Below are 14,116 nucleotides of genomic sequence, written 5' to 3'. Positions count from 1 at the left end.
GGAAGGTTGGAGTTGTGTGCGAACCCCTAGGTATTGGGGTCTTAAACGGGCAACCCTCCTGCCTTATTACAACCATTTTACTTTACATCAAAGGTGTGGCAGACAAGTTTAGGCAGACTGCCCTAGACAGGCAAGCAGGCTGGTACTGAGACGAGGCCTGGGAGATTGCTCCCTGTCACACTCAGTATTCCCACCTCCACCTAATTCCAGTAGTTTTAATGAATGACTTCTCTCTTCCTCTGTTTGTATTGAATGGTTACTCCTTTTACCATCTGATTCTTTTTTTTTTTTCTTCATAGCAATATACAATTTTTATCTTGGACAAACAATTCAGAATTAAAATCAAAGTATGGATCACATGAACAGAAATTCAAGCCACATGACCAGAAATTTGGAAGTGCTGCACCCACACAATTACCTGTTAATTTATAAGCCTAGAGATGCTTTAACTCTTCTGAAATTACACCAGTGTACTTGGATGTCTAAATTTTGGATTAGAAGCCTAACTTCAGGCACCTGTGTTTGAACGTCTTGGCATAAAGTTTAAAGTCAATCTGTCATTACTATTACAAATCAGCATGCCATATTATGAAAACTGAGCTTCAGACTGTTAGAAAATATTCTAAATAATGGCTGGTATCTTCAATCTGCAATAACTAGGGCTGATTGAAATAAGAACAGATTTTTCTTTTTCTTAGTTGAATTCTTCCAGATGCATGATAATTTATCACCAAAGATTAAAAAATTGTTAAGTTCAGATTAACTATTCAGCAATGATCTTTTAAGAGTTGAAATGGTAATAGAAATGCAGCATTCAGTTTACATAACTAAAAAAAATATTTTGTTAAATTTTATAAAACATATACATTTTCTAACTGGAAAACTGTTATATTTTATCTATGAACTGACCTTGGCTAAGATGAGATGTCTTTTGAACTTGGTTCTTGGCATATGTTTACTTCTTGTTTTGAATTAAAAACAGAGGGAAGAATATTATCATAATTTCCATATGATTTTCTGGTGCCAAACAGCTGTATTTGTTTTTCCTTAGGCTAGTCTATACATCTGTTTGTGTGTGTGTGTTTAAATATATAATTATATTTATTTCAGGATGAAAGTGTGATAAAGCTAACTCAAGAACTTGCTCAGAAACTAGGATTAAAAATAAGAAAAGCATATGTTAGAGCAAAGGTATGTGGTGGTGGGTTTTTGGGGAAGTTGTGTGTGTTTTTTTGGTTTGTTTGGTTTTTTTTGTTGTTGGTTGGTTGGTTTGTTTTTTTTAACTCCAAAATGCAGTTCACTTTTTTCAGTATAAACTATGGTGATGTGTTTAATTTCAGCCACCCTCCTCGCATTCAGTTTCTGGAGAGCTGTCAATTAAGGTATGACTTCACATGTATTCTGTGTCAATTGACTCTGAAAGAACAATTTTGTGTAGTTTTACAATAAAGTAAAAACTAATTTGGTTAAAATAACTATAACGTGGGCATGTGTCAGATTCCTGCCTCACCCTGTGCTTAGCTTTGATATGAATGCAGATTAAACTCCAAGATCATGGGTAGCCAAGTAATCTTTCTTGGATAATATAATTATATATTTTCATTCTGTATTCTTTTTGGATTTACTTATCTGTAAGGCCGTGATTAAGGAGGGGTACAGTTGGATACTGTTTTTTGTACTTGAGACAAATGACCTATGTACAGCAGCTGAGGTGGGGGAAGAACTTTTAATGTTCAAGTGACTGTTTGGTTAGTTATACATCACATGTATAAGAATAGCAAGTTAAGTTCAGCTTAAACTTTCAAATGTGTACAAATCTTGCAAAGTGATACCTTAAAGAAATATAATCCACTGAAGTTGTAAACATGCCTCTGATTTAGAATCAGTAAATACTTTGAAATTTAAATCCAATGAATGTGTTAACCTGTCTTGGGCAATGAAAATCAGTTATGTTAGTTTCATTTTCATTTCAGTGTCTTAGTGCTGCAATGCTTAAATTTTACGAACTACAATAAATGTTTTGTTTGAAAATTAGTTTTCTTTTTTCCCTTTTTAAAATTTTTCAACTTTTCTAATGCTCTTAATTTTTTGGGGGGAGGGGTTGTTGGTTTTTTAATTTAATATTTAGGCCAAACTTAGATAGATAAAATTAATTGGGAAACCTACAGGTGAAGAGGTTTGGTGGCTCTTGTTCAGGTTATTGACTAATATTTCATTTACTTACAGAATTCTAACTCTCCTATAGAAGATATTGAGTCAGGTGAGTCGTTCTATACTATATATGTCAGTGATCAGAAGACAGGTGCAAAGCACAGAACTAGTGAGCTTCACTCATTTGTCAGAATTACTAAAATTTTTCTAAATTTGAATTCTCTTCCTCATGCTTTGACTTGTATGAATCAGTGCTATTTGTGTGTTTTGTGCTTCTTCAAACGATGATTCCAACAGTGTTTCATTTCGCTGCTTTCCATTTCCACAGTGTATCAGTAGGTTATAACTAGAGGTGCACTGATGCATTGGCCCGATTATCAGATTGGCACCGATTTTTATAAAGAAAATTGGCTATATGAGAAATTGGCTTTTTTTGGCCTGATGTGGCCAATAACGTGGCTGATTTAAATGCTCCACATGTGTGCGCAACCTCAGCGCGGCATGTAGGTGATGAGCGCAGCCTGGCAGCTTGGATAGCTGCATCTGGCTGGTAAGTCTGTTATGGTGGAAGGGGAGGTGGGAGGAAAGGGGTGTGGGGAGGGCAGATCAAGGCCCCCACAGTGAGGGAGGGCGTGGGGCTGGGGCAGGTGCTGCCCCGTCGGGGCAGAGCACGGGACAGAGCCATAGCTTATATAGGAGGCACGGGGAGGGCGTGGTGGCTCCTACTGCTGCGTACACCCTGGAGGGCATGGGGGTTGTGTGCCCCTGTATCTGTGTGTGGGGTGGGGCAGGATGCCACTGTGGGCTGGGGCCAGGGCTGCGCTGGGCTTTTCCTGGTGTGAGCTGGGCCAGGCTGTGCTTGGGGTGGAACAGGTGACGGTGCTGGGAGGGAGGACTGGGAGGGGAGGGGCTATGGTGAATTTTGGGGTGGTTGTAGCTCCCCTCCCAGTGCTGCTGTCACCCGTCCTGAGAACAGCCTGGCCCAGCCCCCGCTGGGAAGAGCCCAGTGCCGCCCCTGGCTCTAGCCTGCAGTAGCAGTCTGCCCTGCACACCAGTCTGGGGTCACATGGCCCCCATGCCTTCCTGGGTCCACCCCCGTCCTGTGCCCCCTGGATGAGCTCTGACTCTGTCCCGTGCCCTGCCCTGGCTGGGCAGCACCTGCCCCAGCATCAGCCCTACTCCCTCCCTCACCACAGGGGCCTTGATCTGCTCCCCACCACACCCCTTCTCTTCCCTCTCCCTGTGCACGACAACAGAATTACCAGCTGGACACTGTTCTTCAAGCTGCCAGGCTGCATATCGGAAATTGGATCATTATCGGCCAGTATTCCTCCTTAAAAATCGGTTATCAGTATTGGCCCCGAAAATCTCTGTGCACCCCTAGTTATAACCAGGGATCCAGGTTTTCCATTTCCCATGGAAAAATGGGGAAAAACAAGGATTTCCCCTTTTTTATCAGAGAAAATACAGATTTCTCCTTTTTTAGGAGGAAAATCTGTGGATTCCCTGCTTTTGCGAAGTGCTCTGCAGGCTGGTTGAGCTCCAGCAGGGCTGGGGGGCAAGGGCTGTGGGTGGTGGGGAAAGAGGCACAAGTAGGGCAGGGGGGCTGTTGTGGGGGCAGTGAGGGGCACCAGCAGGGCTGGGGGGCAGTGTTACATTTAATAATGTATTTTGGGGTTTTCAGCAGAGAATTTGCAATTTTATTTTTTTCTCAGAGAATTGGTTATTTTTTTTATCAGAGAAAACCAGGATCCCTGGTTATAACACTTTCATAGGTTGCTATGATTTCCCCCCTCAAAGAAGCTTAAACTTTCTCATTTAAACCTATCAATAGATAGATATATAATGCATAGCTTTCTTAAATTAGTCCTTGAAATAACTCAGATGACTGTGTGCTAGAAAAGTTTAGTTTACCAGTAGAGGAACAAGAAAAAAACAGTAGGCTATCTGAAAGGTACTTGTTCCTTCAATGTTTTTTAAAAAAGTACAGATTAAAGCTATCTGTGCAAACCTCTTATCAGCAGGGATCCTGGTTTTCTCTGATTTTAAAAACCCAAAATCTGTGATTTAAAAGCCCCCTACATCCCTCCCAGTGCTGCTGATGCCCCTCAATCCCGCCCCCAGCCCCCCACACACAGGCACAGATATGCAGACACACGCATGCATAGACACTGACATCCACCCCAGCAGATGGAAGATGGTGTGTGGGAGGAAGGGGCAGGACAGGGTGGGGGGAAGGGAAGGTGCTGGGGGGGCCAGATCAAGAAAGGTGGGAGGTAGCATGCCCACTTGCAGGAGCAGGGCAGGGGTTGAGGGCAGGGGTGCCCCTCTGTGGACTGCACATACATCGGCTGTTCTGATGGGGGGCGGTTTTGCATGTTGCGGCCACCACTGCAACTCTGCTGCTGCGCCCTGCGCTGCCTTCCTCTAGCCAACTGCATGGCTTTGCGGAGAATCTGTGGATTTCTCTGCTAAAAGGGGAAATCTGCATTTTCTCCAATAAAACCAGGGAATCTGTGGTTTTCTCCATTTTTCCATGGGAAATGGAAAACCTGGATCCTTGCTTATCAGGCTCTTGACTTGTACTTACTTTCATGCAATATTCTTGAATTTAGGAAAATTAAGGGAAGGGGAAGCATGATCTGTAAGAACACAGTAATGCGACAGGTTCACAGTTCTTTTTCTCCTCTTGTCTATATTTGACTGAATTTCATTCTGTTGGTAATAGAAACAGAAAAGAAACACTTTCTAAAGTATCAGCAACCAAATTTTAATTCACATTTCTTTAAGGTGGAATAAAACATTGTGCTAGGTTAAATATGGTGGGAAAATGTTTGAATAACGTTGGCTAACAGTTCTTGTTTTCTCCCCAAATTCTGTTTCAGATTTATCAGAACATAAGCAAGAGACACTTTCCTCGGTTTCTTCGTCTGCATCAAACTTTTCTCCTGAAGTGTCAAATGACTTGATCTCAGTATCTGTGCCATCCATATCTTCTGTTATGTCTCTTCAAGTGGAAAAGAGTTCTTTGCCTTCTTCAGTGTTGGCAAATGGAGGAAATGTTTCTTTCTCTATGCCAGAAGCATGTTTAGATTGTGGAGATGGAGATATCATTATTGGAGAAGAACTTGATGAGCTACTTGATTTAGTACCTCACCCAGATGAGAGTGTAATGGTAAATGTTTGCATTTTGCTTCCTTGAAAGTGGAGTTTTTTCAGACAAACTTGCTCTTTTCAGTGTCTGAACTGCAGTAGAGTGTGGTCTCAGAGATAGCATCATACTTTTAACTCAGTTCTGAGCTCTCAGTGACTTTCATCATGTTTACTTTACAATTGTGGCAGAATTTCAATACACCTCTTATTAATAAAGATGAAGTTCCATAAACATATAAATAAAGAATTAAAGCAAGGGTACAGTGTCACTTCACAGTTTGACGTAGTTGTATTTGTAAAGCAGGTACTGCCTATGAATGGAATTAGATTAATTCAGGGGTTTTCAGTCTTTTTTAGTAAGTATACCCCTGGTGGGTGGATGCTGGGGTAGAGGGGGACACGGCCAGACACCGAGTGGGGGTGGGGGGTTGGTGCACATACCCCCGGTTGACAACCCCTGGACTAATCCTAAATTGTACTGTTGATCTGATTTACTCTTTAAAGCAGCACTATTTAGAATCCTTACTTTGATTTTAAACTTTTTCTGTATTTTAAAATAACGCTTTATAAATTTCTGAAATAAATATAGTGAGATAAGAAGGTCTTGGGAAACAAGCTTTTGTATTATATTTCCTAGTGGCTCCTTTTATCTACCATGATAGAGTGAAGGTAGAGCACAGTCTGTACTTCAGACTGGTGTAATATAGAGATAATTGAGCAAGTTTTAAATGAACTAACTTGGGTACCAGAAGCAATCTAGACATAGCATTGCAGATCTCTGATGGGGGCAGTTTGCCTTGCTTCTTGGTTCCAGAGCTAGCAGTTCGTAAGGTCTTTTTTTTGTTATTAAAATATGACTAGCTTTTAAGTGCTTCTTACTTTCTGCCTTTTGCCTTATGCATTTACAGATGCTTAAAATTAAACTCTCTGCTTCTAATCCTGCAAAGACTTAAGCCTATATTTAATTTATACTGAAGGTAATGGGATTGTTCAGGGTGAATAAAGTGAATCATAAGCAGGGGTCTTGTTAGGATTAGGGTCTAAAATGGCTTGAAAATAAGGGTTGATGTTCCATGTATTCTATATTTGAACTTTACTTTGCAGTGGTGATATTACTATAAAAACCCTAATGAGAGCTAGGTTTTTATAGGTCATTTGATGTTTTTTTTGCGGGGGGGAAGGGGAAGCCTTTTTTTTTCCTGCCTGAATACTTGCTAAAAAAAATTATTTTTTCTTTTCCAGCAAACCACAGTAGTCAGAGGATCCATTCCAACAGCTAGTGTAGCTCCTAAAATACCATTCTCCACTCCTTTGTTGGGGGCATTACAAGTTGGTGCAGGATTTGTTGCTACAGCCTCCTTTTCAGAAATGTATTCACAGCCTTTGGCTTCTTCATTAGAAAATTTTTGTTCTACTTTAAATAATTTTTCAATCAATGACACAAAAAGAGGTAAGGCAAGGAGTCTTAAGTTGCATCAGTTTAGCTATACAGAGGAGAGAGAGATGGTGGGAGGAGTCTATGAATGAGTTAGCCGTCTGCTCATTAACATGTTCGAGTTCTTTACTCCCTTTAAAGTTTAATTGTTTGCATAACATTTGATATGTCTTCAAGTGTATTGAAAATACTTGCTCAGTATAGATTGTCATCAAGAACTTAAAAATAAGCTTTTTTTCATGGGATCTACATAAATTCCTAGGCTTCCTCTCCTGGTTGTATTATACTGGGTTTTCCTAAAATATTAACACTGCTAGAGTTTACATGAGGAACATAAGCAAAGAAGCAACTTAATTTCAGATTCCATTTAAAAATCAAGGTGGAGCTAGGAATTTAAGACTTTTGAGTAAAATAAGAATAAGTAAAGGGGCAGAGCAACAAATGGAGAGAGCACACTGAAAAGACATTTAAACAATTAGAAGATATGGGCAACCTAAACCTTTCCAACCTAAATGGGCAAAATGATGATTCATAAAACTGAGTACTGAAAACAGTACTGTACAGCTTAGAAATGGGAAATAGGCAGTGGACTGAAGTTGAAAAATAAACTCTATATTGAACATAAATTTTGTAGCGGTATATACTTTGTAGAAGACAGCATATTGCAAAATGTTTATAAATTCTCTCCAAGCTACTCTGGTTCAAAGGTGAGCAGTTGTTTTTTTTGTCTGCCTTTTCTCTTCTAGACCAGTCTCTAGAGACTGTTGTTAAAAGTGCTCCACTCACTGACTAGTTTTCATTGATTTGTTGAGGGCATGTCTGTACTGATTCACAGAGTGTCTTGAGCCCTTCCATGAAGCATGTCCCACCTATTTGCTTCTATCCCAGAAATGAGGCAGCACAGCAATCCTAGAGATGCCCTGAACATGCACAAAAAACATAGCAGAGACAACCTAAAAAGCAATACTGGGTTATATGCAAAGGACTACTCAAAACCAATTATGCTGCATCATTTCCAGGATTTAGCGTGTGCTAAGCAAATGGTGCTTCTCAGTTGTAGTTTTGCACATAGCAGAAGCAGTATAGATAAGACCTTAGTGTCTTCGTTCTGGGTGTTGCAAATGTCTTGCACCTTAATGGGAAAATACTTTGACCTGTGTTACTTCAAAGCAGGTAAAAATTATTATTAGAGTAAGATATGCTAGAGAGGGGAAAGAACAATCTTAATATTTTTTTTAATTGCTTTAGATCTGTCAAGTTCAGTTTCAAGAGATGGAGCACCAGCACTTAGCAGTAGTTCCTCTTTATTTGTAAGTATCTTTGTAAGCTTTAGACAGGCAATCTATTTATTAGAGGCCTAGCCAATTTTTTGATTAGACAACTTCGGTAGAATGTATTTTGGAAACTTTAAGATGACCACAAGTTGTCAGTATTGATGAAATATTTTATCTTTTTGATGAACGGGGTTTTCAACACCTATGGAACAGTTTAGTACTGTCCTAATCTGTGAGCAGGGATTGTGTCCAAGGATTGTAGTTGGATCTCTGTTTACCTCTTCAGATCATGAAGTTTATTTCTCCCAGCTGCCAGTTCAGCTGGGATGGCCATTGTATGTGTTGGGAATGTATTTACACACTCATAGTCTAGCTTCATGAGATGGAATAGCAGCTCGACAGCTGCTGTTCCTCCAACCCCAGAGTGTGGGCTAAGTATGTATTTCATGCTTGGGGTAAGGAGCTCTTGGCATCCCTTCCTTTTTGTGCCTTAGTGTACGGCTGTGCTCACTATTAAACCCTTAGTGGTATTTGTTTTGTGTTATACAGAAAGCTTGCAATAAATAAGCCTTAAAATGGATGCCTGGAAATATTAAAATGAGGTTGACAGTTCAAGTAAACAAAATTTCTTTCTTTCAGCAGATAAATGGTCCTAATAGTTTGTTTGGATCTGAGAATTACATGGGAATTGTAGGTCAAAATAGAAATGACTTTTCAAATATTTTTAGCAGTGCACCTGCTAACATACCAATATCTTCATCAGTTATTGGAAGAAACCCATTAGAAGGTACACATGACCTAAGACAGGCCTGCCAGTTATGTTTTATCAAAACGGGTAAGAAACATTTGGTTGATGTAACATATTTTTAAAATGCCAAAGTTGTAAATTTTAAAATGTTGTTGGCTTCTAATAGTTAGTTTTTTTGTGCCGTTACGAAATAGAAAAGGACTAAAGAATCAGAGAACATTTAGTCCCTTTTTCTACTCTTTTCCTCCCTGTTTATTTTTGTTTTGTTTTTCTTGTCCTAAGGGGCTCTTGATTTCTAAAACCACCACAAATCACAATTCATACTTTCCCCAACATGAAGGTTTACTGTGTAAGGTCATTCATATTCTGTATTCACTTTCCTCCCACCCCCCAGGGTACTCTGAAGAATGACACCTTTGCTCAAGACTTAAAAACTTGCCATACCCACTCTGATTGGTCATGGGGAATTGAACTGCAGTTCAAAGTACCTGGTAACCTTCGCATCCCATCTGTTTTATTGTTCTTTCAAACTAATTCTCATCAGTATCATGATACTTCAGAACTTTAGCAATAATTAACTTCATTTTATTGACACAGAGGGTCTTAACTTATTTTGGGCCATTCATATAACTAATCTTTCAGGTGTCACAGCAACAGCTCATGTACAAATCTATTCTAAAAGCAACAGTTTTACCAAGACTAATATTAAATCAAGTGCTGCTCTTTGGGTTATAGGTTTTTCTGAACTATCAATAGAGCAAGACCATGCAGCACATTTATATAGGTTCCTAAAGTATTAAATTGGCACATTTAGGAAATGGTTGTTATAGTTTGCAGTTAAGCAGTATTTAGTTTAAAATGATTCTTCATACTGAACAGGGTGACTTTTGAAATGCTCCAGAGCACGATTTCAACAAAAGCAGAATCTCTAAAAGTATATAATTATCTCACAAGCATCCCTTTGTTAGCTTTCATATCAAAGCATCTATATCTTCTCCTTGTTTCTTTGCCTCCTTATCCAAGTTCCTAGTGTCTGTTTTCCTGCTTAATTTCAGAAGTCTCACAGTTCTGTTATCAATCATTTGTTCAAAGAAACCCAGACAGGACTTCTCATATTTGGTTTTGAGCTTTTTTTACTTGATGTGTGTTGTTTTAAATTTACTGCTGATTTGAATTAAAAATGAATGGTTTGGAGGATTTAACTGAACTTGGTTTTTTAGCTGCATGATTCTCATAGACTTGTTAGAGATGGGCAAATTCAAAGCTATGTGGTGGGAACTGAAAAAACAAAAAATTTAGACCAGGTTTCTGTGGAAGCAAGTACAGGGTTAAAAAATCTCCTTAATTACCTGCTTTTTCATGTTGAGCCTGGCCTTTTTGTAAGTATCTGCATAGCTTTTCTACTCTTCTAATTTATTGCTTAAAATTGGCTCCTCAAATTTACTGGCACAGGAAAGAATGCTAACTGTCTTTTATTTATCTCATTTGGATTTCTGCCTAATGGCTTTTGAATGTAAGTTTTACAGTTGTTTGATTGTATAAGAACAAACAGTTTTTCCTTTATCATTTTCAGGTCCTAAATTGTTGGATTACACTTATCATCCCAATTTAGAGCATAAGTGTAAGAAGGATATTCTAATTGGTAGAATAAAGAACTCTGAAGATAAATCATGGAAAAAAATACGTCCAAGACCAACAAAGACTCAGTATGTGGGACCATATTATATATGCAAAGGTATGTGTTATTAATATGGATGTTTATGTGGTTGATGCTAATTCAGTAAAAAGGAAATTTGTTTGCAACACTCACCTTAAGGTTTTAATGACTGTGCTAAATATGAATTAATATACTTAAGTATTTTTACTGTAAGTATATATAACCTTCTTTTAATTCATCAAGAAGAAAAAAATAATTCATTGATATTTTGGTATTTTCAAAGGAATTTAAGTGAAACTACATAATGAAAACTATGTAGTAGTAAGATGCACTGGATAGGGCCAGTGTTCAGAGAGACCTAGAGAAATTGGAAGATTAGACCAAAAGAAGTCTCATGAGGTTCAATAAGGAAAAGTGCAAAATTCTGTACTTGGGACAGAACAATCCTATGTACTAGTATGAGTTTGGGGCCAGCTGGCTAATCAGCAGTTCTGTAGAAAAGGACCTGGGGTTACAGTGGACAGTAAACTGAATAGGAGCCAACAGTGTGCCCTTGTTGTGAAGAAGGCTACCAGCATACTGGGATGTATTAGTAGGAGCATTGCCCGCAGATAAAGGGAAGTGTTGATCACTCTCTATTTGGCACTGGTGAGGCCACACCTGGAGTAGTGCTCAGTTTTGCGCCCCCTCCCCCAACTACAGAAAGGATGTAGACAAATTGGAGAGAGTTCAGTGGGGGGCAACAAAACTGGTGAGGTGGATGGGGGCACATGACTTATGAGCAGGTACCAGGCTTATTTAGTTTAGAGAAGAGAAGACTGAGGGGAGTTTAATGGCAGCCTTCAACTATCTGAAGGATGATTCCAAAGATTGTGGAGCTGGACTATTTTCAGTGGTGGCAGATGACAGAACAAGGAACAATGGTCTCAAGCTGCAGCAAGGGAAGTTTAGGTTAGTTATTAGGAAAAACTTTTTCACTAGGAGGGTAGTACAAACACTGGAACAGGTTACCCAGAGAGGTTGTGTGGAGTCTCAGTCTATCTTTGGAGGTTTTTAAGACCCGGCTAGACAAAGCCTTTCCTGGGATGATCTAGTTGGGGAATAGTCCAGCTCTGCCCTCTTTCAGCAGCAGGCTGGACTAGATGACCTCTTGATGTCTGGACCTTCCAACTCTAATTATCTGTGATTCTATGATTGTGGTTACCTTTGGAGAGCATATTCTTCCGTAATTATTCATTTTTGACTAGCTAATGTTTTTTTAAAAGATATGGCAATAATTTCTGGGATTATTCCAACTGTTGCGTATACTCTAATGTCTTGATTTATTTAGGAGTCTGGACACTTCAGTGGTTAATAAGTGTTCACAGTATGAGCCTTCTGCTTTGGAATTCAGGAGATTAATTAGTTTGTCATATTATGCAAACTATAGTTAAACCTGGCAAAGAAAGGTATCTTGTATTTTCAATATTTTTGCTTGAAATAGAGGAGAGTTGCTGCAGGTTGCATAGATAATTGGTCCAGCTGTGCCTACCTAAGAATACATATGCTTTTTTTTTTTTTTTGAGTGAGTCCAAATTGTGGCTGCTTGCAGATGTTAAATAGAAAATGCAGTGCCTTGCTTCCAGTATTTACTGGAAGAAGCAGTGTATTGCGGCAACCTTCCTCTGTGACATCTGTAAAGATTGGGCGCTTCAGCAGGGCTTTTTGGCACTTTTAGCTGAAGCTGATTCAATCAACTATTAGATAAAAGCACCAAAAAAGCCCCACTAAAGTACCCCATTTTTACAGACGTTGGGTAAGCTGGGTTAAAGTAAAGCACTGCCTCTTCTGGGCATGTGTGGGTCTGGGCACAAGAACACCTAGTTTAAAGTAAACTGCTGTTTTGGTTTTTTTACATCTGCAAGCACCCTATAATATTACCTTGTTCAGTGCAATACTATACAAAGTAGCAAGACTGAAGAGACTAGAACTGTGTACCAGACAGATTTATCACAAAAAATATTCTGAATGGAGATTATGGCTACAAACAGATGTCATCTTTGTGCCACCATAAAAATTTATGATTCCATAAAACCAGAACAAACAGATCTCTTAGCTTTTTGTTGTACCATAAATGCCCAAATTTGAGTGCTATAATTCCTAGTCAGAGTTTGTGCTACCTTTTTGTGACTGCTGTCTGTTCTCTGGTGGCGGGAGCACATGCCCCAGGCAGGTACTTTCATGGTTTCAGAGGCTGGCATCAAAATTACTGGGGCACATATCTGCAAGCACAGAGGTGGGGAACCTCCATGGGTTTGTCTAATGGGGGGTTCCCCCTTCTACACTTGCAGATTCATAGCCTGGGAATCCCAGTATGGATGATCCTGCTCTAACCATGGTGTCTATTTATATTATACCCTATGAAGATAAATATGGTTGAAGGGAAGCTGTGTAAAAATTTCAAATTTTAGTCTATTTTTAATGTTATTTTAGACGTTGCTGCTGAAGAAGAATGTAGATATCCAGGCCATTGCACATTTGCATACTGCCAGGAGGAGATAGATGTATGGACTTTGGAGCGCAAAGGAGCCTTTAGTAGAGAAGCTCTCTTTGGAGGAAATGCAGAAATCACCTTTACTGTATCCCAACTCCTTCAAGAGCACCATGGACTATTTATGTTTCTTTGTGAGGTGCTTATTTAACAAGTTACTTTGGCTGCTTGTTTCTTAATGATCTGAAGTAATTTAAAATTTTTTTTTCTTTTAATTGTTTTGGTTGATAGCAAAATGAACTGCTAATGGAATGATTTGGTTCATTGCTAATTTGTAAATGTTGGTGTGCACTTTGGATAATAGTCTGAGCAGCCTGTGTCTTTGCTAGGATCTTTTGGGTGATTTCATATAGAAAAAGTATCTAATGTTTGTCTGTAATCACCTGTTTTTGTATTTCAGAAATGTTTTGATCACAAACCCAGAATAATAAGCAAAAGGAACAAGGATAATTCTTCTTCTTGTTCTCACCCTGCTATGCATGACTTTGAAGATAACAAGTATGTCTGAAATGTACTCAGTATAAATTTCAAATTAAAAGTAGCAGAGGTTTCAAAGGATTCTAATTTTAATCCTTTAACTACTGATGAGCTTTTATTTTATTTGTTAACGGACGGGTTTTCCTCTCAGCCCCTTGTGGACCAAGATCAAGTGTATGATCTACAACAGGGCTGTTCAGCTTCTAAGTGGCAGGGGCCAAATGCCTCAGGGACCGCACCAAGCTGAGACATGGGCCCTTTGGCTGTGCACTGTGAGGATGCTATCCCACCCCCCACTGTACTTCATGGCCCCAGGTCCCCCAGCCACACTACTGCCCCACCCCCTGGAGTGGGGGCAAGCAGCAAGAAGGTGGAGGAGGGTGGGGGAGCCCAGGTGGCTGCAACTTAATCCTTGGTGGACTGCCAGTTGTATACCCCTGATCTCCAAACATAAATGTTACCCGTTGCACAAAAGGTGCTATAAAAGGTATTGCATTTGTTATATGGATGGGAGTCTGAAGGAAAAAGTTCTAATGCCTGACATACAGTTCCTTTATTATGAATGAATTTGCTGCATTTCCTTATGAAAACATGTAACTTGTCATCTCTTTAATGATGCTATTCTTTATCAAAACCCTACAAAGTAATGTTGATCAGGTCTGCTCGTCCCATTAGTCAACAATTTAAAATT

The 14,116-nt window shown here is 39.4% G+C and overlaps 1 protein-coding gene across 3 annotated transcripts in view; it reads left to right on the top strand.

Annotated features, from left to right (window-relative positions):
- ZC3H7A (zinc finger CCCH-type containing 7A) overlaps window positions 1-14,116 on the top strand; it is a 48,261-nt gene that overhangs the window by 17,874 nt on the left and 16,271 nt on the right. For 2 of the 3 annotated variants that reach the window (XM_090023666.1, XM_090023665.1), the window contains exons 6-15: window positions 1,111-1,191; window positions 1,341-1,382; window positions 2,227-2,260; window positions 5,037-5,326; window positions 6,547-6,754; window positions 7,988-8,049; window positions 8,653-8,848; window positions 10,335-10,496; window positions 12,891-13,087; window positions 13,349-13,446. In XM_090023666.1, coding sequence (XP_089879792.1) covers window positions 1,111-1,191; window positions 1,341-1,382; window positions 2,227-2,260; window positions 5,037-5,326; window positions 6,547-6,754; window positions 7,988-8,049; window positions 8,653-8,848; window positions 10,335-10,496; window positions 12,891-13,087; window positions 13,349-13,446 — 1,370 coding nt within the window. The remainder of the gene's footprint in view (window positions 1-1,110; window positions 1,192-1,340; window positions 1,383-2,226; window positions 2,261-5,036; window positions 5,327-6,546; window positions 6,755-7,987; window positions 8,050-8,652; window positions 8,849-10,334; window positions 10,497-12,890; window positions 13,088-13,348; window positions 13,447-14,116) is intronic. The other variant, XM_090023668.1, reaches the window with a different exon arrangement.

This window comes from Crocodylus siamensis, chromosome 12 (assembly GCF_052110815.1).
Source record: "Crocodylus siamensis isolate JL-2025a chromosome 12, ASM5211081v1, whole genome shotgun sequence".
Taxonomy (NCBI): Eukaryota; Metazoa; Chordata; order Crocodylia; family Crocodylidae; genus Crocodylus; species Crocodylus siamensis.
Note: the sequence above shows the minus strand (reverse complement) of the source record. Positions and strands in the feature narration are given on the sequence as shown.